The sequence below is a fragment of the Macaca nemestrina genome, chromosome X, assembly GCF_043159975.1.
Source record: "Macaca nemestrina isolate mMacNem1 chromosome X, mMacNem.hap1, whole genome shotgun sequence".
In the NCBI taxonomy this organism is placed as follows: Eukaryota; Metazoa; Chordata; class Mammalia; order Primates; family Cercopithecidae; genus Macaca; species Macaca nemestrina.
Window position 1 is genome coordinate 50,170,886 of NC_092145.1, and position 27,842 is coordinate 50,198,727.

A 27,842-nucleotide genomic window follows, 5' to 3' on the forward strand; every position below is an offset into this window, starting at 1 on the left:
CCATCCCCACCTCTCTGCAATGCCCCCATACCCTTCCCAGCCTCTGGTAACCATCCTTCTACTATCTATGTCTATGAGTTCAATTGTTTTGATTTTTAGAGCCCACAAATAAGTGAGAATATGTGGTATTTGTCTTTCAGTGCCCGGCCTATTTCATTTAACATAATGACCTCTGGTTCCATTCATGTTGTTGCAAATGACAGAATCTCATTCTTTATGGCTGAATAGTATTCCATTGTGTATATATATCACATTTTCTTTATCCATTCATCTGTTGATGGACACTTAGATTGCTTCCAAATCGTGGCTATTGTGCACAGTGCTGCAATAAACATGGAAGTTCCGATATATCTTTGAAATACTGATTTCCTTTCTTTTGGGTATATACCCAGCTGTGGGGTTGCTAGAGCATATGGTAGTTCAATTTTTAGTTTTTTGAGGAACCTCCAAATCGTTCTCCATAAGGGTTGTAGTAGTTTACATTCCTACCAACAGTGTAGAAGTGTTCCCTTTTCTCCGAATCCTCACTAGCATTTGTTATTGTCTGCATTTTAAATACAAGCCACTGTAACTGGAGTGAAATGATATCTCATTGTAGTTTTGATTTGCATTTATCTGATGATCAATGATATTGAGCACCTTTTCATATTTTGGTTTCCCATTTGTATGTCTTCTTTTGAGAAATGTCTATTTAAATGTTTTGCCCATTTTTCAAATTAGATTAGATTTTTTTCCCTACAAAATCGTTTGAGATCCTTATGTATTCTGGTGATTAATCCCTTGTCCAATTGATGGTTTGCAAATATTAATCTTATTTTTATATAAGCCCCTTTGCATCCTTGTTAAATGTATTCTAAAGTGTTTTATAGTATCATTGTTTAAACAAGATCATTTCATTTTTCACCTTTACATGTCTAACTGGTTATTGTCTGCAAAAACAAAAGCTATTGAATTTTTGTATATTTTTAGTAAGCTATCATACTGAAGTTTCTCATTAATTCTATTTTTTGTTGTTGTCGTAGTTGAGTCCTTTGGGTTTTCTAGGTATGCAATCATATAATCTGAAAATTAAGATTATCTTGTCTCTTCTTTTCCAATATTTATATAGCATATTTCATTTAATTTTCTTATTGCATCAGCTAGAACCTACAAAACTGTAATAGTGACAGAGAGAATTTCCATCTTGTATGTCATGGATGTAAGGAAGCATGTATGTTTACAAGGATGTTACAACACTGTGGTTATTAAAAACAAAAATAGAAAAAAATGCATAAATATCCATTAGTAGAAGACTGATTGAATAAAATAAGGTAGTTCTGTCCTGTAAACGATTATGCAGCAAAATGAATTAGACCTGTAGAAGATGTGGAAGGATGTTTCTCATACAGTTGTGTGTGATGAGGAAGGCTGAAGCATGATATGCATAGCATGTTCTCTTTTTTATAAAAAAAAAATAGAGAAGGGGAAATATTTGCATATATGTGTATATATGAAAGAAAATAATGTATTTTATATATGTATACACACATACACACATATACACACAAAGAGAGAAGGCGGGGAGAGAGAGAGAGGAAGAAAATGTTAGCATAGAGGAAAGTGAAGAAGTATATAACAGTAAACATTAGTTATTTTAGTGGTTGAAATGGAATGGAAGAGAGGATGAAATTAACTTTATATTAATACACCTCTTCACGGTTTGATTTGTCAAAACAATCAGCTTTTAAATACAGACACACACACACATATGTGTGTGTATATATATATGTATGTATGTGTGTGTGTATATATATATATATACACTTTTATATATATATATATATATATATATATATACACTTCTAGTCAGTGGTCTCTTTTTGTAAAATTTAATAAATGTAAAAAAAATAGATACATGGGTTTCATTAGACTTAAGCAAGTCACTTAATCTCTTTGGGCTTCAGTTTCCTCATTTGAGTCCCTTTCAACACTCAGAGTCATTAAAGAGTACTTAGAAAGCATTACAGGATTTGTTTCTGGACTAGCAATTTTGATAGAGAATTCTGTTTGTATCAGCAACGTGAGTGATTAAGTGCATAACATATGCATGTAGTGGAGCAATCACAGTGAGATTATAAGAACATTAGATGTCAGAATTACAGCGTTTGAATCTAATTGGCCACGTGTAGGGTAAGTGACCCTCTGTGAGTTATTTCAGTTTCCTCATCTGTAAAAAGAAGATAACAACCACCAATAAGTAGACTCCCCTCCTTTTGCTAACTGATGGAGTTCAGACAGAGGAGGTACAACTCCCTCTCACACATCCCTTGCATTCTCAGGACAACCAAGATTAAATTACTCAGCCATCTTTAGATAAAATATATATATATTACATTTTATGAAAAGGTAAACAATAGCTTCCAAACCAGTGGGTCACAGCACTCTGGAGTGCTATGTAAGGGTTACCAGTATACGGGCACATTGATTTTGTGTTGCTCAGCCCCAAATCAGTCAGGAGGGCTGAGAGCACCTAAAGCTCTCAAAGCCAGTCATCCACTCACTTTGGTGTGCCATATTATCACTTTCTCTGTGGGCTGTTACATAAAAATATTTGTAGAATTTAAATCAACCCAGTTGTCCCATATAATCGATGTTTATGGTTTCTTTTGAATAAATGTAGAAATTGCCCCTCTTAGTCTTAAAACTTGAGAGAGTCACATTTGTCTTATCTGAGTTCCTTTCTCAGGAAACCAACCTTCAGGTCTCCCAAATGGTATCAAGGAACCAAAACTTAACATATCACTACATACAGACAAGGAGAAATTCAACCCCTCATCTGTCATGATTGTCTAAGCAACTACCTGCTTCCTGTTAGCCAACTCCTATTCCTTACTTCTCCCTAATTCCTGTTTACTTGTATTTAGTTACCTTTGTTCCCTGCTATATAAACCCCTGATTTTAGTCCATCAGGGAGATGGATTTGATATTCATTTCCCATTTCCTCAGCTGCAACACCCAATTAAAGCCTTCTTCACTGGCAATACTCATTGTCTCAGTGATTGGCTTTCTGTTTGGCAACCTGCAGGACCGAAAGTAAACCCTTGATGTTTAGGTAACGAAAGATTGCTCCTGACTATTATATACCATGAAAATATTAACTGATCTTATTTAGTTTTGAAATTTTCCTTTGCAGAGATTCATGTCTGTGATTAAAAACAGGTATGTCTGCTGCCCTTTACTCAAGACAAAGACACTATTGATTACAAGTAGGAGCTCTTCTTCTAGATGTTTCAATTGATGTAGTTTCTTCCTGGAGTGTTGAAAAGCAGCTGTTCACTCATCTATCTCCCTTCATGAGAAAAGAGAAATGTGTTTATTTTGGTCAGTTCAATATTCCCAGTTCCTAGCATAGCGCCTTGCACAGGTAGGCACCCAATACATATGCACTGAATGAATGATCAGTTGTACAAATAAGTTTTTACTGAACCATCCATCATTCCCAACCAATTTCATTTATAACCAATGGTAAGCATCTAAAATTGAGATAGTTGTGACAAGAAAAAGGAGAATTCAAAGTGATAGCCTTGACGTTATTAACACCAGACTTTTACCAACTGAGGTAACTAATCACATAGATGAGTGTTTTACTGCAAAGCGTGTATTTGTATTTTTGTTGACAATATCCTATCAAAATTAGGACATTCTTCAGTTTAGAAATGGGATAAAATGACTCCACATTTGTGTGATAACAGTGTGCTCAGTGAATAATGAAGTAGGTTTAGTGTTCTTTGTTCAATTAAAAAAAGAATCTTTATCTCTCATCTGTAAAATGCTTTAAAAACACTAACATTATTGAATATTCTGCTCTAATGTCTAAACCCTATTTATATAGTGTCAGAAGAAACTTCTAAAAGTGTAGCCCCTCTCCTCATCTCAGTTTGATAACTGATGCAATTCAGATAGAGAATATATAATCCTCTTACACATATCCTTTGTATTCCTCAAACAGGCTGGATTGGCTTACTCAGGTATCTTTATGAACATGCCTCCAGTACCACCTGATTCACCTCTACCTTCATAACCAGCTGTGATTACATGTAGGCACAGAATGATAGTCCTTAAAGGTCTACCATAGCATATTTCAAACAGCCCAGGAAACTCAAAACGAACTATGAGAGTGATACAATATAATTAATTAATTAAGTAAAACTCAGAGACTGATGGAAAAGAAAGGAATTTAAAGATTCTGTATATTTGAAAAGACACCTGGAAAATGGATCATGCAAACAATAGTTTTCACCGTTAAAGCACTAGAGTTAAGACGTTTGTTAAATCAAGTTTAGCCTAAAACTTCCTGCTTACATATTTTAAGTATGACCTAAATGTTTCTCTGTACATCTTCTAGTATAACAAGTGGTGGTGTAAATAGGCCATAGCCTACTCTTGTGCCAATCACTGGGTTTTGACCAATCAAATGTGGCCAACTTCAAAATGTGTTCAAATAAGACAAATGCTGAGATGTAACCAATCCAGCTGTTTCTGGACCTCACTTCCATTTTCTGTTCATCATTTTCCTTTTTCTGTCCACAAATCTTCTTCTATTACATGGCTGCACTGGAGTCTCTGAACCTACTCTGGCTCGAGAGGCTGACTGATTTGTAAATCATTCTTTGCTCAGTTAAACTCTTTTACATTTATTTCAGCTGAAGTTTTTCTTTTAACAGATGATATCAGAAGTGGGATCCAAAGTAGAGCTTCTAATGACCCCAAGAGTATTGAATGACCAAGTGAGGTACCCACCAGACCCATTGTGTCCATTACTCTCTTGGAGCAACTGGGGATCATGGTTAAGTTCTCTCTTGGATTCCGAAGCTCCATGGTTTTCTGTTTTGAGTTCTCTGAGTTTCTTTGAGCAAATTTCTGATCCAAACTGGGTTTGGAAGTCATGGCAGAAAGCGGACTTGGCCCAGGATCAGATTGGATCTGGTAATTAACTGGCTTGGGTCCAGTTAGAGGCCTCTTACATCTGACTGGGTCAGAAAGAACCTAGTAGTAAGTGGCAATATTGCAGGGGGTATAAAATTTGGCTTTTGGAAATTCACAGAGATTTTTGTGTTCTACTCCTTTGTTTCATTTTTCTTGCATGCTTAAGCAGGGAAAAAAATCAGTAGCTAAGTTGATCAAGGGAACCTGAGAACAAAAACAATATTTGAGATAAAAATGGGATCCTTAATTTCTGAAGAACTGAGTTCCTTCTGGCATATACACACATGAACAAGTATGAGGCCCCAGAAGTAGCAAAGTCTTATTGAAATCGCAAAATCTCACTAAAGATAAGTTGCAGTGGAACCTTCCAAATGAATGACACTGTACTGAAGTGCATTTGATTGAGGGCTCCCAAATTAGTCTCATCTAGGGATGCCTATTGACATGCAGAAGCTTCTAAAAAGACTTCAATATTTTATCTAAAGACTTTATAAAAGGCAAATACAAATCTTAAGCAACTAATTGATTTTGAAAAATTAAGTCTGCAACCTTTTGGCTTAGTTAGTTTCCCACCCAAAAGGTGGAAAGAAAGTTACCCTAGATAAGGTGCTTATAAAAGGTAGGCCCTCAGGTAAAATAGGCATGCTTCTTTTTACAGATCTATCCATGCTGAGTCCAGGCATACAATGCTTTGTTGGCCCTATTCTTTAGTGGGCTCCACCCATTACCCTGAACTCAGTAATTTTAGCTAAGAAACAGTAGCTATGTTAAAAAGAAAACCCTATTGAACTAAAATACATCTTTCTGGAATTTAATTGACTATCTTAAAACTCTTTTGTAAAAAAAATATTTTATATATATTACATATATGTATATATATTATATATATGTGTGTGTGTGTGTGTATATATATATAGAGAGAGAGAGAGGAAATCTCCATTTGTAGGGATATCTGCCTATGTACATTAGAAACTTAACATTTGTATTAGTCTGTTTTCACATTGCCATAAATACCTGAGACTGGGTAATTTATAAAGAAAATAGGTTTAATTGACTCACAGTTCTGAATGGCTGGGGAGGCCCCAGGAAACTTATAATCATGGCAGAAGACAAAGGGGAAACAAGGCACGACTTCACAAGGTAACAGGAAAGAGAGAGAGAGCAAGGAAGTGCCACACTTTAAAACCATCAGCTCTTGTGAGAACTCACTCACTATCATGAGAATACCATGAGGGAAACCATCCCCATGATTCAATCACCTTCCACCAGGTCCCTCCCTTGACATGTGGGGATTACAATTTGTGATGAGATTTGGGTGGGGATACAGAGCCAAACCATATCACCATTCTTATCACCATTCTTTTTTTTTTTTTTTTTTTTTTTTTGATATGAAGTCTCCCTCTATCACCCAGACTAGAGTGCAGTGGCACAGTCTCAGCTCACTGCTACCTCTGCCTCCCAGGTTCAAGTGATTCTCCTGCCTCAGCCTCCTGAGTAGCTGAGATTACAGGCACGCACCACCACGCCCAGCTAATTTTTGCATTTTTAGTAGAGACAGAGTTTCACCATGTTGGCCAGGCTGCTCTCGAACTCCTGACCTCAAGTAATCCACCTGCCTTGGCCTCCCAAAGTGCTGGGATTATAGGCATGAGCCACAGCACCCAGCCCATTCCTTTAAATTTGCATAATAAGTCATACTTTTGGTTGAGATGCTTTTCTGGCCACCTTGTCTTGATGGAACTTTCATGAGAGCACTGTTTTTTGTTTTTTGTTTTCCCCTGGTTTGAGCAAATGATAATATAAATTTTAGGGCTAAAATCTGGCTCTCCGCTTATGAGTTATAAATTTTTATTTTTTGTGGTTCCACCTAAGAGTTGTCCCTTTAGAAATACAAATTTGTTGCCTAGTCAACAATTGCTTAGTGCAATGAAACCAGTAATTGGAAGATTGATAGACTGAATGGGAGAAAGAAAAACTATTCTAAAACTGACCAATGAAAATTCTTACAAGTAATGGATTTTCTTCTGTCTGTATATCTCTATGTGTTGTGTGTGTGATGTTTATATGAAAAAGCTCTTATTAATTGGTTTAAAAAGAATAAGTGCTTAAATCAAATATTTTGTCAGAAAAATAGAAACTGTAATGTCTTTTTGTTCACATGACTTTAGTAATCTTTGGGAAATAAAGACAGTTTTATAAGATTATTGGTAAAATAAAGACACTTGGTCTAAATTAGGCAGGTCAGATATTAGGTTTGCTAAATGCTTTGAGGTCATAAACTCCTCCTTTGACTTTTGAAAATTGTTAGACTTACCTGCTTTAGAGCCATTAGATTCTAGATAAGGCTGGGGGACACATGGAGTTAACCACACCCCCGAGCTATGCTGGAAAGAGTTGGACTTTGTCTGCACTTCAGTCTGTTGTCCTAGGCCCCATACCTAGTACATAATTAAAATCACTTACTTACCAGGTTTTTCACTGAAAATAAAAATTGCTAAGAGTTGAGATTCTAACATGTAATTGAGACTACTAAAGAAACAGTTTTACATGCAAAATGTGTGAGGAAAGTGAAGTATGCTTTTGGTAAAAGATTATAAGAAGGCATGGGAATGTGGATTTTTGGTCCTAGATTAAAGGGTTAAATGATTGATTTAGGTTAGATAGGATAAAGCTGAAAGTTTGAACAAGTTGTGGAAGATTGTGAAAAATTAAACTTGTAAAAGAAATTCTACATGTGAACATACTGGCTAAATTTAAAGGGGTATTACTCAGTTTTTTTTGTTTGTTTCTTTGTTTCTTTGTAAATTGAACACTGAAATAAAAGCACAAAAGGGTTTTCTTAGAGCACTGATCTACTATTTAACAAAAATTTGTAATGGGTTATAAAAGATTTATGTGAATCTCACCTTATGGTAAAACTAATTAAGATTAGATAGATTTGTCTACTAGGTTTTATTAAAAATTGGGGTTGATATTAATAGTATACTAATGCAAGGATGAAATTTGGCTTTCTTTCTTGAATGAGATTTTATGCTAAATAATAGAATTGCTCTAGATTACTTACTGGCTAAACAGAGAGGTATCTATGCAACTGCTGGCACTTGTGGCCTGTGGAGAAATACATCCCATCAGGTATTATAGAGACTCAGTGTAGGAGATTAATGAAGAGACTGCTTAGTTAAAGCGAGTAGACTCTTTAGCTCATTCTTTGATCTATTTGATTTTAGTTGGTTTGGTTCATGGTGACCCTAGGTAAGGGGCATACTCCAAACTCTTGGTATTATCCTACTGACAATCATAATAGTAGTCCCCCTGGTGTACTGTCTTCTCTCAAAAGTTTGCATTCAGCCATCTCAAGAATGGCAAATGTTCTCTCTTTAATTGGAATGCCAATAGCTGAAGGAAATGTGTGACCATGAGGGCATCATAACCTATGAATGAATTGCTGAGACCTGGAAACCCAAAATGACGGTAACTGAGAGTGGCACACTCTCACCTAAGTGAGAACCTGACAAAAAGGGGGGAATTTTTAAACAAAATTATGGGAGGCCATTGTTTTGGACTGAGCTCATGTCATGCACTAGGCCCCAACAGACCAGACAAAATCAAAAGGGACTCACTTGTGCTAAATGTAACATAATCAAACTAAGACTTTAAGGAAACACATATATCCTAGAACAGACCAGGTTTTGCCTTTTTCTCCTGTAAATAGGATGTTCCAGAGTAAGAAGTTATCCTCTACTCTAACCCTCACAAAAAAAAAAAAAAAAAAAAAATGACCTGAAGTCCTTGTTCACACCTTACACAACCCACTGTTCTGCAATTTTCCAGTGGGTTTCAAGACCAAATAAGTACATTTATGATGGTGATAGTGACATCAATGACTAAAGTTTTGGTCAATCTCTCAAAATGAGAGGATGAATAAAAGGGGGAAATTGTTAAGTCATGTTTAGCGTAAAGCTGCTTTCTTACATATTTTAAGTTTGGCCTAAAGGTTTCTCTGTACAGTCAACTATCATAAGTGGAGGTGTAAATAGACCATCACCTACTCTTGTGCCAATTACTAAGTTTTGACCAATCAAATGTGGCCAACTGTTTGAACCGTGTTCAAATAAGGCACAGAGCTATAACCAATCCAGCTGTTTGTGTTCCTCACTTCCATTTTCTGTAAATTACTTTCCTTTTTCTGTCCATAAATCATCTTCTACCACACGACTGCGCTGGAGTCTCTGAGCCTACTCTGACTCAGGAGGCTGCCTGATTTGTGAATCATTCTTTGCTCAATTAATCTTTTAAATTTAATTTGGCTGAAATTTTTCTTTTAACACATTGGACATTTCTAACTTTGAATGAGCACCAGAATAAACTCTGGACAAATGTATCCTCTTCTTTATATTGCTATAGCCGGAGCAAAACTTGCTCAGCCTGGTAGAAAATACACAGGCTATAAAGTAGGCAAGGCAGACTATCCAAATACTAACTGAAAAGGAAATATGTTCCTGATGTTGGTACACTTTCTTCAGGTATTTACTTGAAACCTTGTATGAGAACCAAGAGTTAGCAATACATTCCTGAGCTTCAGGTACTCTTTAACTTTTGATTCTAGTATTTTATCCTAATCCATTAGTATATTGTAGGGGCTAAGAGTGGGGCCAGTAGCCAAACTGCAAGTCACAAACTGCTGTTGACTTTTGCTAACCCACTTAGCTTGTCTCCAGTCACTTCTTCTATAAAATAGACATAATATTACGTTATATGGTAGTTCTAAGAATTGCGTTAATCTATCTCATGCACCTAAAACACAGCTTGCCATATAGTAAGTACTTAATAAATGTTAGCTAACATTATGATGATCATTTATCAACTGTAAAATATTATGAAAATATTAAATATTATCCAGGCAGAGCTGGAAAGGCCTGTTGCTTCACCATTGTTGGTCCATTTCTAAGGAAGAGTGAGAAGTGGCATTTGCCAGCAGTAAATTGCTTGAGTATGTAAGGATGATAGTGATGTCTAGAAATATGAGAAAAGGAGAAGAAAGAAGTTAGCAGAAAGTAAGATGAGATAGTAGAATGATTCTTATAAGGGAAAGTTGATTATCTGGATTTCACTCCCAGCTGCTAACTTTTTGGGCAGGTCATGTTCCCTTCCTCAACCATAAAATTAAAATAAAACTTTATTTTTCTTTCTTTTGCCAGGCTCCAGTGTACCAGCATGGCATCTTACAAAAGTTCCCAAGATATGGTCAAGGCTGGGTTTAGTCCCAGGCCCATTGCTGGAGTGGGTAGTGATTAAGAAAATGAATTCTGGAGTCACACTGCCTTGAATAGAAAATCAGGCTTTGTTCACTGTGTAACTTTGGATAAGTCACATCTCTCTAAGCCTCAGTGGTTTTGTTCTCCATTAAATTAGGATAATAGCACCTACCATACAGAGTTGCACTGAGATTTAAACAAGATAATGTTGAAATCAAGTTTAGCTACAATGAATGGCACACAATAAGTGCTTAATAAATACAAATGAGGTTGATGATGGCATAAACCCACCAAATTATCTGTAGTCTACTTTTATGCATAATAAACATTATGTTCCTTTTTATCTGTCACAATATTGTCTTCATTAAGATAATTCACATTAAGACCTAGACATTCTAGTACAGAGCATGTTCTTGGTGTCTATTGTTAAGTTTCCCTAGGCGTGAAAATGGAGAGGCTTCCAAATGTAAAAGCATATGACAGCTGTGGCAGTTAGGGATTAGGCTTCCCTAGGAACTGAGGGTCTGTCAGATCCTATAGAAACAACCTGCTCCACCTTTTATGTGTGTTTGGTTCCAACAGTACACACAGCATCTGTGCAGAAAACCTCCTTGGTCACTTACTATCACATCATAAAACCGTACAGTGTGTCAATTGCTATGTTCAGAGCTGACAGAGGAGAGTTGGCTTAGTTCTGTTACAAGACCGTGGCACCCAGGTTTGCTGCCAGAATATCATGGCTGGAAGGTTGTGTGGTTATTATCTGCTTCTTCCCCTAGATCCAATTTTCTGCCCTTTTCTGCTCTACTCTATGCTCAGAAAAGCCAAATGCTATTGATTCTATCTCCTGCCTCTGCCCCCTCGCTTCTGTTTCAGTTTGAATGAGGGTGGCACTAGAGGGAGGCAACTAGCAAAAAAACAGAGAGCAGGATTATAAATGGTTAGGGTATTTATCCTACCCACTCCCTTCCTATCTGCTACCCTCATATGTTCCTTTAAGGCTGTATCTCTTGGCAGCTTCCTCCACTCTTGCCAGGTTCCAGTGACACTGCTCCTTCCCCTTGCCACTGCAGGTCTAGGGGTGTTGATCAACAGCTTCTTCCCTTATTGATTTCTTCAAGCCTGCCCAAACCTCTGTAAATAATCATTTCATTCAACTCTCTTCTTCTTCTTCTTCTTTTTTTTTTTAAGATGGGGTCTCGCTCTGCTGCCCAGGCTGGAGTACAGTGACACGATCTCAGCTCACTGCAACCTCTGCCTCCTGTGTTCAAGCAATTCTCCTGCCTCAGCCTTCCAAGTAGCTGGGATTACAGATGTGTGCCGCAATGCCCAGATAATTTTTATATTTTAGTAGAGATGGGGTTTCGCCATGTTGGCCAGGCTGGTCTTGAACTCCTGACCTCAGGTGATCTGCCCGCCTCCGCCTCCCAAAATGCTGGAATTACAGGCGTGAGCCACTGAGCCTGGCCTCAGTTCTCTTCTGTTCAACCTTTGAATGTGGTTTATTTCCAGCTAAACTTAACCTTAGCAGTGTTTACACATCCTGTACTGGGCCCGTTTCTCTCCTCTGCATTCACTGTTGTGGCTTTCACAGAGTAGAACATTATGATAGTTGTTATTCTTTATAAGTACTACTACTTGTAATGGCAGGCCTTTGTTCCCGCCAGCAAATAATATTTCTATGTCCCCCAGATAATTTATTTCAAGTGTTATTTAAATGTTTACCCTTCTTCCCATTTGTTCTTATATGTTGTTAGGCTGGAGGGAGATTCTACTTTTAGCAGTTGGAGAAGGGGGTATTGCTTCTAACACCTGCATTAAAAATCAGTGATACATAAGAGTCACAGCTCTGAATTATTTAGTTGTGGATCTGTTGATTCTTCTCAGTGAAATAACTAATACCAAAAACTAATAATAAAAAAACTCCCTTTCCTCATCCCCAAGGCTGCTATTGACTGAAGTAAAATATGCATATTATACCATGCTGAGTTACCTTATACCACACAACATCAGGCTCCTGATTGGACTTTTTAAAATCATCCATGTCTGGACAGGAGATCTCCTTTCTTTTAGTGACTTCAGATTTTTCTAAATAGCGGATCCTGCTGTTGTAGCACAGGCCTGATTCATTCTCTGCAACAGTCAAGGACATTGACACCTTCATGCAATATGTTGAGTTTCTGTAGGAACAGAGAAATAACAAAATGGCTTTATTGGGTGTTTACAACTTTGTTTGTGCTCTATATATTTCAAGAGTATTGACTTTTCCATTTAGGACCTTGCCTAGAAATCAGAAACAACATCAAAGCAACACAGAGCAGTTTTATGCTGCAACTGACAAGAAGATATGAAACTAACTGCTAATGTGGATATTTGTGGCCATGAGGTAGCCACAGAGCTACATAGAGAAGTTATACCCATCTTCGGAATAGGAACAGCTCCAGTCTCCAACTCCCAGCGCGAGCGACACAGAAGACCGGTGATTTCTGCATTTTCAACTGAGGTACTGGGTTCATCTCACTGGGGAGTGCCGGACGATCGGTGCTGGTCAGCTGCTGCAGCCCTACCAGCGAGAGCTGAAGCAGGGCGAGGCATTGCCTCACCTGGGAAGCGCAAGGGGGAAGGGAATCCCTTTTCCTAGCCAGGGGAACTGAGACACACAACACCTGGAAAATCGGGTAACTCCCACCCCAATACTGCGCTTTAAGCAAACAGGCACACCAGGAGATCATATCCCACGCCTGGCCGGGAGGGTCCCACACCCACTGAGCCTCCCTCATTGCTAGCACAGCAGTCTGTGATCTACCGGCAAGGCAGCAGCGAGGCTGGGGGAGGGGCGCCCGCCATTGCTGAGGCTTAAGTAGGTAAACATAGCCGCTGGGAAGCTCAAACTGGGTGGAGCTCACAGCAGCTCAAGGAAACCTGCCTGTCTCTGTAGACTCCACCTCTGGGGACAGGGCACAACTATACAACAACAAAAGCAGCAGAAAACTCTGCAGACGCAAACGACTCTGTCTGACAGCTTTGAAGAGAGCAGTGGATCTCCCAACACGGAGGTTGAGATCTGAGAAGGGACAGACTCCCTGCTCAAGTGGGTCCCTGACCCCTGAGCAGCCTAACTGGGAGACATCCCCCACTAGGGGCAGTCTGATACCCCACACCTCACAGGGTGGAGTACACCCCTGAGAGGAAGCTTCCAAAGCAAGAATCAGACAGGTACACTCGCTGTTCAGAAATATTCTATCTTCTGCTGCCTCTGCTGCTGATACCCAGGCAAACAGGGTCTGGAGTGGACCTCAAGCAATCTCCAACAGACCTACAGCTGAGGGTCCTGACTGTTAGAAGGAAAACTATCAAACAGGAAGGACACCTACACCAAAACCCCATCAGTACATCACCATCATCAAAGACCAGAGGCAGATAAAACCACAAAGATGGGGAAAAAGCAGGGCAGAAAAGCTGGAAATTCAAAAAATAAGAGCGCATCTCCCCCGGCAAAGGAGCGCAGCTCATCGCCAGCAACGGATCAAAGCTGGACGGAGAATGACTTTGACGAGATGAGAGAAGAAGGCTTCAGTCCATCAAATTTCTCAGAGCTAAAGGAGGAATTACGTACCCAGCGCAAAGAAACTAAAAATCTTGAAAAAAAAGTGGAAGAATTGATGGCTAGAGTAATTAATGCAGAGAAGGTCCTAAACGAAATGAAAGAGATGAAAACCATGACACGAGAAATACGTGACAAATGCACAAGCTTCAGTAACCGACTCGATCAACTGGAAGAAAGAGTATCAGCGATTGAGGATCAAATGAATGAAATGAAGCGAGAAGAGAAACCAAAAGAAAAAAGAAGAAAAAGAAATGAACAAAGCCTGCAAGAAGTATGGGATTATGTAAAAAGACCAAATCTTCGTCTGATTGGGGTGCCTGAAAGTGAGGGGGAAAATGGAACCAAGTTGGAAAACACTCTTCAGGATATCATCCAGGAGAACTTCCCCAACCTAGTAGGGCAGGCCAACATTCAAATCCAGGAAATACAGAGAACGCCACAAAGATACTCCTCGAGAAGAGCAACTCCAAGACACATAATTGCCAGATTCACCAAAGTTGAAATGAAGGAAAAAATCTTAAGGGCAGCCAGAGAGAAAGGTCGGGTTACCCACAAAGGGAAGCCCATCAGACTAACAGCAGATCTCTCGGCAGAAACTCTACAAGCCAGAAGAGAGTGGGGGCCAATATTCAACATTCTTAAAGAAAAGAATTTTAAACCCAGAATTTCATATCCAGCCAAACTAAGTTTCATAAATGAAGGAGAAATAAAATCCTTTACAGATAAGCAAATGCTTAGAGATTTTGTCACCACTAGGCCTGCCTTACAAGAGATCCTGAAGGAAGCACTAAACATGGAAAGGAACAACTGGTACCAGCCATTGCAAAAACATGCCAAAATGTAAAGACCATCGAGGCTAGGAAGAAACTGCATCAACTAATGAGCAAAATAACCAGTTAATATCATAATGGCAGGATCAAGTTCACACATAACAATCTTAACCTTAAATGTAAATGGACTAAATGCTCCAATTAAAAGACACAGACTGGCAAACTGGATAAAGAGTCAAGACCCATCAGTCTGCTGTATTCAGGAGACCCATCTCACACGCAGAGACATACATAGGCTCAAAATAAAGGGATGGAGGAAGATTTACCAAGCAAATGGAGAACAAAAAAAAGCGGGGGTTGCAATACTAGTCTCTGATAAAACAGACTTTAAACCATCAAAGATCAAAAGAGACAAAGAAGGCCATTACATAATGGTAAAGGGATCAATTCAACAGGAAGAGCTAACTATCCTAAATATATATGCACCCAATACAGGAGCACCCAGATTCATAAAGCAAGTCCTTAGAGACTTACAAAGAGACTTAGACTCCCATACAATAATAATGGGAGACTTCAACACTCCACTGTCAATATTAGACAGATCAACGAGACAGAAAGTTAACAAGGATATCCAGGAATTGAACTCATCTCTGCAGCAAGCAGACCTAATAGACATCTACAGAACTCTCCACCCCAAATCAACAGAATATACATTCTTCTCAGCACCACATCGTACTTACTCCAAAATTGACCACGTAATTGGAAGGAAAGCACTCCTCAGCAAATGTACAAGAACAGAAATTATAACAAACTGTCTCTCAGACCACAGTGCAATCAAACTAGAACTCAGGACTAAGAAACTCAATCAAAACTGCTCAACTACATGGAAACTGAACAACCTGCTCCTGAATGACTACTGGGTACATAACGAAATGAAGGCAGAAATAAAGATGTTCTTTGAAACCAATGAGAACAAAGATACAACATACCAGAATCTCTGGGACACATTTAAAGCAGTGTGTAGAGGGAAATTTATAGCACTAAATGCCCACAAGAGAAAGCAGGAAAGATCTAAAATTGACACTCTAACATCACAATTAAAAGAGTTAGAGAAGCAAGAGCAAACACATTCGAAAGCTAGCAGAAGGCAAGAAATAACTAAGATCAGAGCAGAACTGAAGGAGATAGAGACACAAAAAACTCTCCAAAAAATCAATGAATCTAGGAGTTGGTTTTTTGAAAAGATCAACAAAATTGACAGACCACTAGCAAGACTAATAAAGAAGAAAAGAGAGAAGAATCAAATCGACGCAATTAAAAATGATAAAGGGGATATCACCACCGACCCCACAGAAATACAAACTACCATCAGAGAATACTATAAACATCTCTACGCAAACAAACTGGAAAATCTAGACGAAATGGATAATTTCCTGGACACTTACACTCTTCCAAGACTAAACCAGGAAGAAGTTGAATCCCTGAATAGACCAATAGTAGGCTCTGAAATTGAGGCAATAATTAATAGCCTACCAACCAAAAAAAGTCCAGGACCAGATGGATTCACAGCTGAATTCTACCAGAGGTACAAGGAGGAGTTGGTACCATTCCTTCTGAAACTATTCCAATCAATAGAAAAAGAGGGAATCCTCCCTAACTCATTTTATGAGGCCAACATCATTCTGATACCAAAGCCTGGCAGAGACACAACAAAAAAAGAGAATTTTAGACCAATATCCCTGATGAACATCGATGCAAAAATCCTCAATAAAATACTGGCAAACCGGGTTCAGCAACACATCAAAAAGCTTATCCACCATGATCAAGTGGGCTTCATCCCTGGGATGCAAGGCTGGTTCAACATTCGCAAATCAATAAACATAATCCAGCATATAAACAGAACCAAAGACAAGAACCACATGATTATCTCAATAGATGCAGAAAAGGCTTTTGACAAAATTCAACAGCCCTTCATGCTAAAAACGCTCAATAAATTCGGTATTGATGGAACGTACCTCAAAATAATAAGAGCTATCTATGACAAACCCACAGCCAATATCATACTGAATGGGCAAAAACTGGAAAAATTCCCTTTGAAAACTGGCACAAGACAGGGATGCCCTCTCTCACCACTTCTATTCAACATAGTGTTGGAAGTTCTGGCTAGGGCAATTAGGCAAGAGAAAGAAATCAAGGGTATTCAGTTAGGAAAAGAAGAAGTCAAATTGTCCCTGTTTGCGGATGACATGATTGTATATTTAGAAAACCCCATTGTCTCAGCCCAAAATCTCCTTAAGCTGATAAGCAATTTCAGCAAAGTCTCAGGATACAAAATTAATGTGCAAAAATCACAAGCATTCGTATACACCAGTAACAGACAAACAGAGAGCCAAATCAGGAATGAACTTCCATTCACAATTGCTTCAAAGAGAATAAAATACCTAGGAATCCAACTTACAAGGGATGTAAAGGACCTCTTCAAGGAGAACTACAAACCACTGCTCAGTGAAATAAAAGAGGACACAAACAAATGGAAGAACATACCATGCTCATGGATAGGAAGAATCAATATCGTGAAAATGGCCATACTGCCCAAGGTTATTTATAGATTCAATGCCATCCCCATCAAGCTACCAACGAGTTTCTTCACAGAATTGGAAAAAACTGCTTTAAAGTTCATATGGAACCAAAAAAGAGCCCGCATCTCCAAGACAATCCTAAGTCAAAAGAACAAAGCTGGAGGCATCACGCTACCTGACTTCAAACTATACTACAAAGCTACAGTAACCAAAACAGCATGGTACTGGTACCAAAACAGAGATATAGACCAATGGAACAGAACAGAGTCCTCAGAAATAATACCACACATCTACAGCCATCTGATCTTTGACAAACCTGACAAAAACAAGAAATGGGGAAAGGATTCCCTATTTAATAAATGGTGCTGGGAAAATTGGCTAGCCGTAAGTAGAAAGCTGAAACTGGATCCTTTCCTTACTCCTTATACGAAAATTAATTCAAGATGGATTAGAGACTTAAATGTTAGACCTAATACCATAAAAATCCTAGAGGAAAACCTAGGTAGTACCATTCAGGACATAGGCATGGGCAAAGACTTCATGTCTAAAACACCAAAAGCAACGGCAGCAAAAGCCAAAATTGACAAATGGGATCTCATTAAACTAAAGAGCTTCTGCACAGCAAAAGAAACTACCATCAGAGTGAACAGGCAACCTACAGAATGGGAGAAAATTTTTGCAATCTACTCATCTGACAAAGGGCTAATATCCAGAACCTACAAAGAACTCAAACAAATTTACAAGAAAAAAACAAACAACCCCATCAAAAAGTGGGCAAAGGATATGAACAGACATTTCTCAAAAGAAGACATTCAGACAGCCAACAGACACATGAAAAAATGCTCATCATCACTGGCCATCAGAGAAATGCAAATCAAAACCACAATGAGATACCATCTCACACCAGTTAGAATGGCGATCATTAAAAAGTCAGGAAACAACAGGTGCTGGAGAGGATGTGGAGAAATAGGAACACTTTTACACTGTTGGTGGGATTGTAAACTAGTTCAACCATTATGGAAAACAGTATGGCGATTCCTCAAGGATCTAGAACTAGATGTACCATATGACCCAGCCATCCCATTACTGGGGATATACCCAAAGGATTATAAATTATGCTGCTATAAAGACACATGCACACGTATGTTTATTGCGGCACTATTCACAATAGCAAAGACTTGGAATCAACCCAAATGTCCATCAGTGACAGATTGGATTAAGAAAATGTGGCACATATACACCATGGAATACTATGCAGCCATCAAAAAGGATGAGTTTGTGTCCTTTGTAGGGACATGGATGCAGCTGGAAACCATCATTCTTAGCAAACTATCACAAGAACAGAAAACCAAACACCGCATGTTCTCACTCATAGGTGGGAACTGAACAATGAGATCACTCGGACTCAGGAAGGGGAACATCACACACCGGGGCCTATCATGGGGAGGGGGAGGGGGGAGGGGGAGGGGGGAGGGGGGAGGGGGGAGGGATTGCATTGGGAGTTATACCTGATGTAAATGACGAGTTGATGGGTGCAGCACACCAACAAGGCACAAGTATACATATGTAACAAACCTGCACGTTATGCACATGTACCCTACAACTTAAAGTATAATAATAATAAATAAATTAAAAAAAAAATAAAAAAAAAAATAAAATAAAAAAAAAAATAAAAAATAAAAAAAAAAAAAACAAAAGAGAAGTTATACCCATCTTCCAAACTGTAAGATAGTCTGACTTCCTTCCCAGCAATAAATATTACAATGTTGAAAATCTGATAATAAAAACCTATGAGAAAGTCTCTCTATAACTGGAGGTATAGCCATTTTTGCTCTGACCTTGTGGCCAGTCCTTTAACAGTTACTACAGGGATTGTTGAATTTTACTATTGGTTTCTCAGCCAACATTTCCTGACACAGAATACATACTAAAAACCAGATCAACATCCAGAGAATATCTGTTAGCTTACAGGTTAATTTACCTGTTAACTGCTCAGCTTTTTAAGGTACTCACTGAGATGTGCCAGGTGTTGAATTTTGGGCTTTCATAAAGAAGAAATCCCACTAGAGTCTGGTCAGTTGGGATTAATTGTATCAACCAGCACTAGCATTATAAAGAATTTTCAACCCTGAATGTTATCATAAGGCCACTTATAAATTGGGCATTAATTGGCTAACACATTACATAAGGACATTCATTGAACAAAAATTCTGTCTTCTTGTACCTTGGTTAGCACTTTCTCAATAATGTGAGTTCAATAAACATATTTAATGAATCTAATTAACTACAATAAATAAATACAAATAAATAAAAATTCTGCCTTTGTTTTTCTATGTATAATCCATGACCTTTCTCTACTCTACCTTACTTGGATTCCGGAAGATGTCAAACACGAAAGAAAATGGAAAAGTGTGAGGAAGAAATCAGAAGCAGTCTGATAACACTATACAGATTAGCTGTAAACCTTGGTCGGAGTATTTAATTTTACTTTATGGAAGACATTTCGGGACCATATTTGTTTTAAACATTAAGGGATACGTGCTGTCAAAACTAAAATTGCTAAGGGAGGCAATTCAAACCAAGTACTTTATAACTGAGTAATAACAATCCTAACAGATGGGATTAGCATGCCAACCAACAATTTTAAGACAGTACCAAATGATCGGCACTATTCATACTGCTTAGTACTCACTTACTGAAATTTTAAATCCCAGACATCATGCAAAACACAGGAATGCAGATGGCTATGCCTCTTGGGTTTACAAACTAAGTTAATAAGAATGATTCCTACTTAGGCTTCTGGTAAAGTTAATTTATGGCAAGCGCCCCTGACTATGCTCAGGCCTCTGTCATCTGAGAAGGAAACTATCAAAGCACTCCAATTCTGATGTTTAGATGCAACCCCATCACACTATGTAGATTGTGGGATTTGCTTTTATTTCTTCCTCTATAAGTCTCCTTGCTTCATACAAAGCCATACATGATCTAGCTCTACATAACACTCTCCCCTTTACTCATTAGGGTGCAGCCACACTGGCATTTTCTCTGTTCATTGAACACACTATTATTCAAAAAATAGGCCTTTGTACTTGCTCTTATCTGATCTTCTAATATTTGTTTATTTGTTAAAGTATGCACTAAAAAGGGCAAGGAATTTGTTGCTCTTGTTCATTACACCATCCCTGGGATCTAAATGAATAGATATAGATGCTTAGTAAACGTTAGTTGATTAAATGAATGGGCATCAAAAGGTATCTATTTGAGAGACAAGTTATTTTTTTCTACTTTTGTATCAGTTCCATGTGGTATATACCCCCCTTTCTTCAGATGAAGGTATATGGCTTGTCAAATATCATATTCCTTCAGATGAAGGTATATGGTTTATCAAATATCACATTCCTTGTATAAGTATGACCCGGATAATTTGCAAGTATTTGTGGATAGCCACTAGAAGAAAGATTGGCCAAGTTTTGTGCAGCAGCATATTGGCAAAGAATTAAAAATATTGGCTACATCTGAAAGACAAGAAGGACGGGCAGGGGCAGGGGATAGAGGGAAGCTAAATGGTTACAGTTATTTAAAAAGTATCTAACACAGAAGAAAGATAATCACCTCTGCTGGATATCCAAAGTATTCTGAACAGTTCTCGATGTTACTGGCTTTGATCATATCTGCTCCACAGTGTTCATTCATACAGGTGAAAGGGACATACTTGTTAAAAACTTTTCAATTATTATGTTATACCTCCACAGAAGAAGAGTTGACCAGATATCTCAATAATAGAAGTAGGTGAAATGTTCAATGCTCTGAAAGAAGCTAACTATCCCAAATGTATGTATCCCTGGGTAGAAAATAGAGTAGACTAAAGTAGAGGACCAATCTGATATAGTGGTTTCTTAACAAAGCATCATCTTTAAACTAAGACTCACTAGGCTCAACTAGTTCTGTGACCTTGGACAAATTGTTTAACCTTTCTGAGTCTCAGTTTCTTCACCTGAAACATGAGGATAAGAAGCTGTTTATGGTGGCTCCATTGGAGGTGGGAAGAAGTAGTTCCTTTCATTATACAACTATGAGTAAAAATAGGTTTACATTTTTATACCTGACCTGTTCAGATCACTGTAAGTGTTAAATAATGTATGTAAAATACCTAATACAGTATCTATCAAAAAGTAGGTATTCAAACAATTGTATCTCTAATTAGAATTGTAGGTATTGTCAGCATTGTTAAATATATTAAAAGATATATATATATATAATTATATATACATATGTATAACTAATATGTATGTATACATCTATATGTGTATATGTATAATAATATACATATCTAATATGTACTACTTATAATTTACATGTGATATAATAATCATGAACAATATAAAAACAACACACTGGCAGCAGCGGGTTAAAATAGTCCACTGGGTTAGAAGTGCTACTTGACAGGAAACAGTCTGGAAGAGGTCAGTTGGGCAAAAGGTCTAATACTAGAGAGCCATGTAGGTCTGAGAGAATCAAAAAGATACACTGACTTAGTCACAAAAAGAAGTGTATCAAGAGAAAGCAGCTAAGGCAGGAAGGAACTTCCAGGTACTCTGAGTACTAGCTACTAGGAAGAGGCAGAACCTTGGAGGTCAAAGAGTTAGTAAAGGCTCCACTTAAAAAGGTTTACTTCTAGCCAGGCACAGTGGCTAACACCTGTAATCCCAGCACTTTGGGAGGCCGAGGCGGGTGGATCACGAGGTCAGGAGATTGAGACCAGCCTGCCTAACACGGTGAAACCCCGTCTCTACTTAAAATACAAAAAATTAGCCAGCCGTGGTGGCACGCACCTGTAGTCCCATTTACTCCAGAGGCTGAGGCTGGAGAATCACTTGAACCCAGGAGGCAGAGGTTGCAGTGAGCTGAGATCATACCACTGCATTTCAGCTTGGGTGACAGAGTGAGACTCTGTCTCAAAAAACAAACAAACAAACAAAAAAACTTACTTCTGGGAGCTTCTTAGACAAATGCCTTCTATAACAAAGCCCAGAGACCTCAAAGCCAGGTTTCCAGGCACAAGACAAGAGCCATTCATGTGTTCATTCCCCAGCCTCTCCAAAGTATAAACAATGTAGATGGTGTCAGCAGCATTTATGTTGATTTGGGGTGGTGTTAAGGGCAAGGAAGCTACCCTGTAGATGGCTGATGAGTGAGTTGAAGGAGGAAGTGTGTCCTTCCTAACCCTTATCTACAAACAACTTTAAGCCAGGGCCCAGTAAGTATACATTCTCATTCTGGTCACAGACATGTGAATAGATGCTGACATGTGAATAGATGCTGACAATCCACTTTGTTAACTCATGAACAAGTCATAGTATGAAGTCATTGGTCATTGAGGATGACCAAGGTCCCTGGAACTCAAAGACAAGGTCTGATGTGAGTCCTATTATCACCACAGGTGACCTGAGGGAGGTATAATCAAGGCTGCCGGACAGTCTGAAACTCAGGTTGATTTTTATTAGTTGTGTAATCTAGCCCTGGCACAGTTCATGCTAACAATCTTGCATTATTTAGATTTTATTTTGAAAAATGCCCCAGGCAGGTTCTATTTAAAATATTTCCTGCAACTGGGACCTAAAAATGTTACTTTCATTAGGTACAATTAGAGCTATGTGAGGTTGAGGAGGCAGACTGACGAGTGTGCAAGAACGGAGATGGTATTTTTTTCTCTCCCTACTTCACATCCTGAGGAAGACAAGGAACACATTCAGGCTCAATGTGGGCAAAAGGCCTTTGCAATGATACTGCAACAACAACTTACAATTACACACATTAGTAATCTTTCCAAGTACTTCTATATCTATTATCTTATTTAATTCTGCCAATAACCCAGTAAAATTGGCAGGGTAAGTATCCCTTACAGGAGTAAAACATAGACACAGAGAGGCAAAGAACTTAGTCAAGCTAACATAGCTGGTCAGTAGTTCAGAACCAAGGTTTATTGGCTGCTAGCCCTTGAATACTCTCAGAACTCGATGCTAACATTGCTTAACAGCCAAACTAACTTGTGGTTATCCATACCAACTTGAGGAAGCTGATAGAAAGAAAAGCAGATGTGTAAAGATAACATCTAAGGAATAATGTTAATTTGCATAGCACAGAAGAATTAGAAAATTTATAAATAAATCTTGCTTTCTATTCCAAAGGTTTAATGTTAGCTTGTTTAGGTCATAATTAGAACTTTTTCCCCAGATGTATTTCTAAGGGAAAATATTGACCAATCTTGGGTTCTCTGGGGAGAAGAGTAAAACTCATAATTTAAAATACACATGAAACATCCAAATTCCTTTTCTAACTGCCATTTATAAAACATGCTCATACTATAAAATCTAAAGTTTTATTTTAGAGTTTGAGCATATGTGAACTTGTCGTATCACCAGGACTAAGCTAGTGAAAACAATCTAAATAAATTAGGGATCTTTCTTGTACCGAAAATCAAAAGCCCTACATAAAATGCCTCATGATATAGTTGAAACTTTCCTAACTGATTTATTCGATTGTCTTATCCTCACTTCAAAATACTTTCCTTGCAAATTTCAGAGACCATCTAATGATAAGCAAACTAAAACAAGCTTTACTGTCTGAAATTTTATAAGATGAATTGATTCGCTATATATAACATCAATTAATCAATCTACAGTCATTGAATAAGACTGTCCTCCTTAAAACATAATAAGATCTAGCAACTGATATTTTAGCAAATTCAAGGAAGGAAAACAAATGAATAAACAAACAAGGTTTCAAGCCATTTGATGAGTTCTATTTCTCAGAAATCATTAGAAAAATTAAGTTTTCTAGTAAAGGAGGATAAGGGGGGAAAAGAATATCATGTATTTATTACAGCTGAACTGTACATTTAAAATGGTAAGGAGGGTAAATTACATATGTATATTTTACCTTATTTAAAAAAGTTTAAATCGAAAATATTTAAAAAAGAAAAAGAAGAAAGTTTTATTGAAAAATCTTTTAAGCTTGATTGGAAAGGGGACTTTCAGATGACTGCAGAAATAATTACATAAAACTGCAAACTTGCAATGTTAATGCATTAAAACACCAAAGATGGTCAAAGCCCTGAACTGTGTATTAATATTACCATTCTTTGAAGACCCACAACCCTTTAGAATCATTCAAATGACATTTAATGGGCAACTTCTATGTGCCATGCTGTTTATATACATTGAAAAGCAAATGTAAACCTAATATAAAGATAAAAATATCTATGCTAATAAGAAGAAGTTTGGGGAAACAAGTGAGGATCTATTGAATGAATTCACTTTTGTCACTTTTAGTCTTAAGTAAATCATCTTACTTCTAAGCTTGCAGAGTTGTAAAGAGCTCAGGGATTTTTGTTGGTTTAAAAAACAAAACAAAACAAAGAATGCCGTCATTCATAGATGATATCTCTAACCTGTAAAAATGTCAATATAATAGGTTTTAAGTTTATGTACATTTTTTCCATATGGTATAAACCTGGTAATTAAACAAACAAGGATTTGTGGGGGCATAAACATATCATAATTTTTTAACTGTTCTTATCTCCTGCTGACATGAACATTCAGCCTTTGACATGACACTCGTAATCTGCAACCCAGAATTATTTAAGCATAACTTTCTTATAGTTCATGATGCAGTCAGATAAAAGGTCAATCCAAGGACTTGAGTGCTTGATAATGCAGCTTTTAGAGTTAGACTTGGGTTCAAATCCCAGCTCTATGATGTCTTACCTATGAATCTTTGCATGGGTGACTAAATCTCAGTTTTTGGTATATGTGGAATTAGAATAATAAAAGCAGCTATCTTTAGAGGGTTGTTTTATTATGCAAGTGTTAAGAATGGTAAAGGGGGCCAGGCCCAGTGGCTCACACCTGTATTCCCAGCACTTTGGGAGGCCAAGCGGGTGGATCACTTGTGGACAGGAGTTCGAGACCAGCCTGGCCAACATAACAAAACTCTGTCTCTACTAAAAATACAAAACAAAAAAATAGTTGGCATGGTAGTATGCTCTTGTAATCCCAGCTACTTGGGAGGCTGAGGCACGAGAATCACTTGAACCCGGGAGGCAGAGGTTGCAGTGAGCTGAGATAACGCCATTGCACTCCAGCCTGAGCAACAGAGTGAAACTCTGTCTCAAAAAAACAAAAGAAAAAAGAAAAGAAAAGAAATAATGGTAAAGGGTCTGAGATTTTACCTTGCTTATGCACTAAAAATTTAGCCTGCTAGTTTCATGGAAACTGGTAGAAGACACCAGAATCCTAGGTCAGAAATAATAAAGTTAATTGCAGCAATGACAGTAGCCAAAGTATCAGTATTTGTGTTGCTTATGCAAACTCAATTCCCATAGGATAATACAAAGAGGATCAGGTGACACTTGTAGAAGTAGTGTGTTGTATTACAAAAGAACCCCAAGCTTAAGAAACACAAATTTCTTATAATGGGCCATAAGCATGTCTGCCCTTTGTTCCAGAGGCAGATACTAACTGTATTTTCCAAGGCTATAAGCAAACCTGCCTTTTGCTCTAGTGATAGACACTATTTCTGTCTTCTAAGGCTATTCTTTGGCCAGGCACGGTGGTTCACGCCTATAATCCCAACACTTTGGGAGGCTGAGGCAGGCAGATCACCTGAGGTCAGGAGTTCAAGACCAGGCTGGCTAACATGGTGAAATCCTATCTCTACAAAAATTAGCTGGGTATGATGGTGGGTGCCTGTAATCCCAGCTACTTGGTAGGCTGAGATGGGAGAATCACTTGAACCTGAGACGCGGAGGTAGCAGTGAGCTGAGATCGTGCCATTGCACTCCAGTCTGGGTGACAGAGGAGACTCTGTCACAAAAAAAGAAAAAAATAATAATGCAAGAACCCCATGGAGAATTCTCTCCTACCAATGAGATAGTTCATTTAAAGCTCATAGCACAGTGCCTGGCATATACTAAGTGTTCAATAAAAATTAATTTCCTTTAACATCATCACCACTATTATCACACTATCTACTGATTCCCAACCCAACCCATAAAGTGAATCAAAGATGTTTTGTTTTCTTCTTGTTGTTACTGTTTTTTTAAAAAAGTAGCTCGTGGACAAGGTTATAGTAAACATTATGTGTATTTTAAAAACTACTCACTCAAAATAAAATTTTTGTCATCAAAATATTCTTCACCTTGAATTCAAAGCAAACTATAATTTATTTGGAAACTGCATTAAAGTTAGAAACCTACTCAAGGAAAAAAGTATACAGTACATATATATGTAACAATCCATTTATATATAGCTAGGATTTGTAGATTATTCTAGTGGTGAGCTCATGTCACCATTCCTAAGGGAAAGGCAATTGTAATATGCCACCTAATGGTACAGGCAGCTTGTTCAAAATCTGACTGCCAATGATTGAGGATGTGGATAAAGGTAAGGTAATAACGAAGGTAAATTTGAAAGGTTCCCTGACACCACCATTTTCCACATCATAGTATGAGTGATTCCTGCTTTCTTGTTTGGATGAAGACAATTTTAAGAATGGTAATCTGAGACACATCATACTACAACCAGAAAGGTCTTCATAAATCTTTGGAGAACTCCAATGTTTCTACTAAGACCAAGAACATAACTCTCCTCCAGAAATCCTTCCCCAACCAATTTCACTGACTTTAATAACTATTTCTCACTTCCTCACTCTTTAACTATAAATATCAGATTACACTGATATTTTTGCATCTGTCAATATGTTATTTCATAGTTATTATCATAGAATTCACAAAGGTTTGGCCTCATTTCCTGGGTCACAATGCAAACTCTTCAAAACACAGAGTTTTCTTTACATATGATTACCTCTTTCTTTATACAGTAAATACCAGATTATTTTCCCTGTCTTTGTGTTGAAAATTGTATAACTTAGTTGTCTCACCAAATAAGCTGTCATATCCTATGCTTCCACGATCTATTTTCTGACTCCTGGTGGTAGAATTCTCTACTGTGTCAGAGATCTTGAAAGACTAGTCAGTATTCAAAATTTCTACTTGTTCCTCTAATTTCATTCTATGATCCCTTATCATCTGGCACCTGCCTCACCTTTCCATTGACTCTCATCACTTGAATCACTAAGGCTATCTTATTAGCTAAATCTAATGACCTCTTGTTCACCCTTATCCTATGTAACCTCTGTGCATTATATGAAACTAGTAACACTCTTTTTACCTTCCAAATCTCTCCTTAGGTCTAAAATATCTCCCTTTTTTGATTGTCTACTCTGACTACTCCTACTGCTTGTTCTTCCTTATCCTATCCCTAAAGGTATTTGCTACCCTTTCCAAGACCTCGGGATTCCTTCCTCTGTTTTTTTTTTGTTTTGTTTTGTTTTTTTGTTTTTTTGGGTTTTTTTGTTTTTTTTGTCGTGCTTATTCTCTCCTTCCAACCTTCATCTCCAGCAATTTTATTGAAGCACAAGGTCTTAAGCCAAAAACTGAGCACTGAAAACGCCCAAATTTATAACACATATCTCTAGTTTTGTCCTCTCACCTAACTTCCAGCCCAGTACAGCCATTCAACTATAATTCAATATAACTATCACGAAGGCATTTGTCAATCTAAAACTGAATTTATCTCCTCTCTATAGTCTGTTTTTCCTCATATCT

The 27,842-nt window shown here is 37.9% G+C and overlaps 1 protein-coding gene across 2 annotated transcripts in view; it reads right to left on the reverse strand.

Moving 5' to 3' along the window:
• LOC105499700 (interleukin 1 receptor accessory protein like 2) overlaps positions 1–27,842 on the reverse strand; it is a 1,280,649-nt gene that overhangs the window by 553,654 nt on the left and 699,153 nt on the right. Inside the window, exons 1-2 of one of the 2 annotated variants that reach the window (XM_011772468.3) lie at positions 20,789–20,947; positions 12,214–12,400 (exon numbers count right to left, since the gene is read on the reverse strand). In XM_011772468.3, coding sequence (XP_011770770.1) covers positions 12,214–12,384 — 171 coding nt within the window. In that variant the 5' untranslated portion in view covers positions 12,385–12,400; positions 20,789–20,947. Of the gene's footprint in view, positions 1–12,213; positions 12,401–20,788; positions 20,948–27,842 lie in introns of those variants that run through there. The other variant, XM_011772467.3, reaches the window with a different exon arrangement.